At 39.9% G+C, this 3725-nt stretch overlaps 1 protein-coding gene across 1 annotated transcript in view; it reads right to left on the reverse strand.

The window, feature by feature from the left end:
* Positions 1-1552: 1552 nt before the first annotated feature.
* LOC101846831 overlaps positions 1553-3725 on the reverse strand; it is a 4583-nt gene continuing 2410 nt past the window's right edge. The window contains exon 2 of the mRNA XM_005103844.3: positions 1553-2326. Coding sequence (XP_005103901.1) covers positions 1985-2311 — 327 coding nt within the window. The 5' untranslated portion in view covers positions 2312-2326 and the 3' untranslated portion in view covers positions 1553-1984. The remainder of the gene's footprint in view (positions 2327-3725) is intronic.

A 3725-nucleotide genomic window follows, 5' to 3' on the forward strand; every position in this document is an offset into this window, starting at 1 on the left:
GCTTCTGGGGTTGTCCACTCGTACTGGCTGATTGATGACCTACTGAGCCTAACAAAGGAAATCTCAATCCTGGTCGGAATTTTTCTGGGACTCGGCTCGGCCCCAGTTAGATAAGAAATAGACCAAACTGTACTGTGCCAAAAAATACCATAAGATCCGCAACAACAGAAACAAAAAATTGAATTAAAAGAGTTAACTTAATATTTATTTCCTTTCCTTTTCATCATCTGTTGCCTCAATGCGTCGAGGAGAGATGCAGGTTTTTATGGTAGGCCAGCTCCGCAGCTCATATGATGTGGATATTATGATCTCTCAGGGTTTCCTTGACTATCTCAATCAACCTTTTGCGTGGCCATCCTTTTACTTTATAGCCTGAGTGCTTGGTGTTAAAGACTCTCGATGCTGGCTGGCTAAGTGACTTTCTTAACAGGTGGCCAAACCATGGTTTTATTCTTTGTTTTTCTATGAAATGGAGGCATGACTCAGTGCTGACAGCTGCTCTTACTTCTTCAGTTCTCTGCCTGTTTCGTCTTGTTGTGTTGTTAAGGGTTTTGCGAAGACATTTCATCTCGTTTTAAGAACTCACCAAGGGCTGACCCTGACAGACAAGTTTGAGGCAACCCGCCTCCTACATTATCTACACAGTGTTGATGATAGCGTAAAACATTACAACATAGCAGTTATAGTAGAGCGGCTATTAGCAATACAAAAAAGAAACCCAACCAACCAAACAAATAAATAAAGAAGTAAAGAAAGAAAGAAAGACGTAAAAAAGGGTAAATGAATAAATAAATAAATAAATAAATAAATAAATAAATAAATAAATAAATAAATAAATAAACTAAAAACACGTATCAAAGACCTTGTACAGATTTATTTCCCCCCAATATCTATCTAAACAGACACATGCCTTTTATGAGTTGTGACTTTTACTTTTTACGTAAAAAATTTGCTCCGTCAGATGCAGATTAAAGGCAAAGTTTCGAACCATCATACTACACTGATCAGAGACTCAAATTTGTATACCACATAATATAATGTGTTTGTGTGTGTCTTTTGTCACGTGTTGGATAAAGAGAAGAGTAATGAAAAATGATGTGTAGGAATAGAAAAGAAATGCTCTTTATTTAAATTGCACCAAACAGCACAACTTCAAGCGCTCTCAAGGGAGGGACCAGAATAAGCGTCCATTGTTTCTGTCTGTCTGTCTGTCTGTCTGTTTGTGTTCTATTTATTCAGACAAAGTAATATTCCTTATTATTCGAAATGGTGCTTTAAAGATTTCAGACTTTTTTCACAGAGAGAGAGAGAGAGAGAGAGAGAGAGAGAGAGAGAGAGAGAGAGGGATAGAGAGAGAGAGAGAGAGGGAGGGAGGGATAGAGAGAGAGAGAGAGAGGGAGAGAGAGAGGGATAGAGAGAGAGAGAGAGAGGGATAGAGAGAGAGAGAGAGAGGGAGAGAGAGAGGGAGAGAGAGAGGGATAGAGAGAGAGAGGGATAGAGAGAGAGAGAGAGAGAGGGAGAGAGAGAGAGAGAGAGAGAGAGAGAGAGAGAGAGAGAGAGAGAGAGGGAGAGAGAGAGGGAAGGATATTAAATGTCTTTATGTCGATTCAAATGTCCAAGGAAATATCGTGTTTAACGCATATTATTATTATATCACCACCTTTACCCCCTAAGAGCTCCTGCCCCGAACACCTTTGTACTAAGGTCCTATTGACTTTGCCACCTTATGGGAATTCTAAGTGCAAGGCACACACGACAGAAGTTTCTTTTTTCCAAAAAGAGTAAATGACGCACTTTTATTTGACGAAGGTTAGGGTACATACCACAGGCAAATATTATTGTCATATCCCATTTTTTCTCTGATTAAGATCTGCTTGTTAATGCATGTTTGCGCTTTTCTGAAATAAATCCCTGCGATACATATTAATTTATTAGAAAATAAATATGTACCGTCTGGAGGCCAAAACGTGCATCCTTCAACCGTCTAACCAATGATTTGAATATGGTTCACACTGTTGTGTCTGCCATTGTTCTCATGAACTGCTTCTAAGAACAATTCTTCGATCTTTTTGACAATGTCGGCCAGATCCTTTCTGCTGTATTTAATGGGGTGGTCATGTAAGTCAAAGTGGGACATCAGCTGCAGCTGGTTTGGCGTCCTCTTGCCGCTAGGCGTCAGGACGTTGGTGATCTCGCCTATAACTTCCTCCACCTTCTCCACGATATCTATGAGGCTGCGTCTGTCCTGGTCCAGTAGAGGAGCTCCGGACACCACTGTGACGAGGGCGACGAGGAGAAGTGCCAGCCTCATTGTTGTAGATACTTTCTGTGGACACAGTTTGGAAAAGAATGAATGCAAGGGCACTTGTGGTTATTCATCATCATCATCATTTATAGGCCACATACAAGCTTCTTCTATTTATCTCTATCCTGGGCCATCCTTCCTAGCTAGTTCAAAGTGAACTTCATATCTCTCATGTCCCTTTCCACACATTTCCTCAATGTGTCTCGTGGCCTACCCCTGTATCGTGCTCCCTGTGCTCCCTGTGCTCCCTGTGGTTATTAGACTAATTATTATTATATCATCAAGCTGTGTAAAACACCATGCAGGCTTTGGCGGCCATTTTCTTGCTAATTTTACCTCCGAAATCAGACGACCCACACCTCTTTCAATCGACTTCTATTCAAGGTAGCTGGGTAATTTTTTTTATTACAAGCAAGACAAATGAACATACATTATAATGGTACCAATATATACCTCTATCACACATTTACACTTGTAGCAAACACGCGCACACACACACACACACATACATACACATACATACTTCTCAGAGGTGAACCTCTAAAAAACAAAGAAATTGGTTTTTGCTTCTAGAAGAGAAAAAACAATAATCCCACCGCTCGTAATTGAACAAGAAACAATTGACATCACGGATTCATACAAATATCTTGGTGTTACAATCGACAACAAATTTAAATGGCAAAAAAAACACCACAATAGAAAATCTGATACATTTTGGTGCTTCTTGCTAGTGTAGCAACTTGGGAAGACTGCACATCATAAAAATAAACAAGTTGATCATAAAGGCATCAAGCAATATTGGTAGAGACCTAAGTAACTTTGAATATCTGCACAAGACAAATGTTCTAAAAGAGGTGGAAATAAAGCTAAATGACTATAGCCACCCACTGACGTGGGAATTTCAATTATCGGCCCGCAGTAAACGATATTTTCTTTTAAAAAGCAAAAACAGACAGACAGAGAAGTTCATTAGTACCAACTGCAGTAAGGTTACTGAACACACAGTTACAAATGGAACACACACACACCCACACACATACACACACACACACACACACACATACATACATCGTTGCTATCATTGTGATCGATTGAGTAGAAGTTTTAAAGCACTATCGACACAGTTTGAGCCATGTGGTTGCTGAATGTCAATGTCCAGTGAGATTACAAGTTGAATTTCAACAGCAGCAATCCGAGCGATACGCTAATGATTGAGTACGAACAGATACGTCAATGTCTAAGGAGATGTCTCCTTCGGTGAAGTACAGTCAGATTTGTCCAAATCAATCAGACTTTGTCGAGAAGAAAAGATGTCAGCTTAAACAGGTTGTCGACTTAGACAGTCATCATCATCGTCATCATCATCCTCATCATCATCATCATCATCATCATCATCATCATCATCATCATCATCATCATC

The sequence above is a fragment of the Aplysia californica genome, unplaced genomic scaffold (genome assembly GCF_000002075.1).
Source record: "Aplysia californica isolate F4 #8 unplaced genomic scaffold, AplCal3.0 scaffold00392, whole genome shotgun sequence".
NCBI classification, from domain to species: domain Eukaryota; kingdom Metazoa; phylum Mollusca; class Gastropoda; order Aplysiida; family Aplysiidae; genus Aplysia; species Aplysia californica.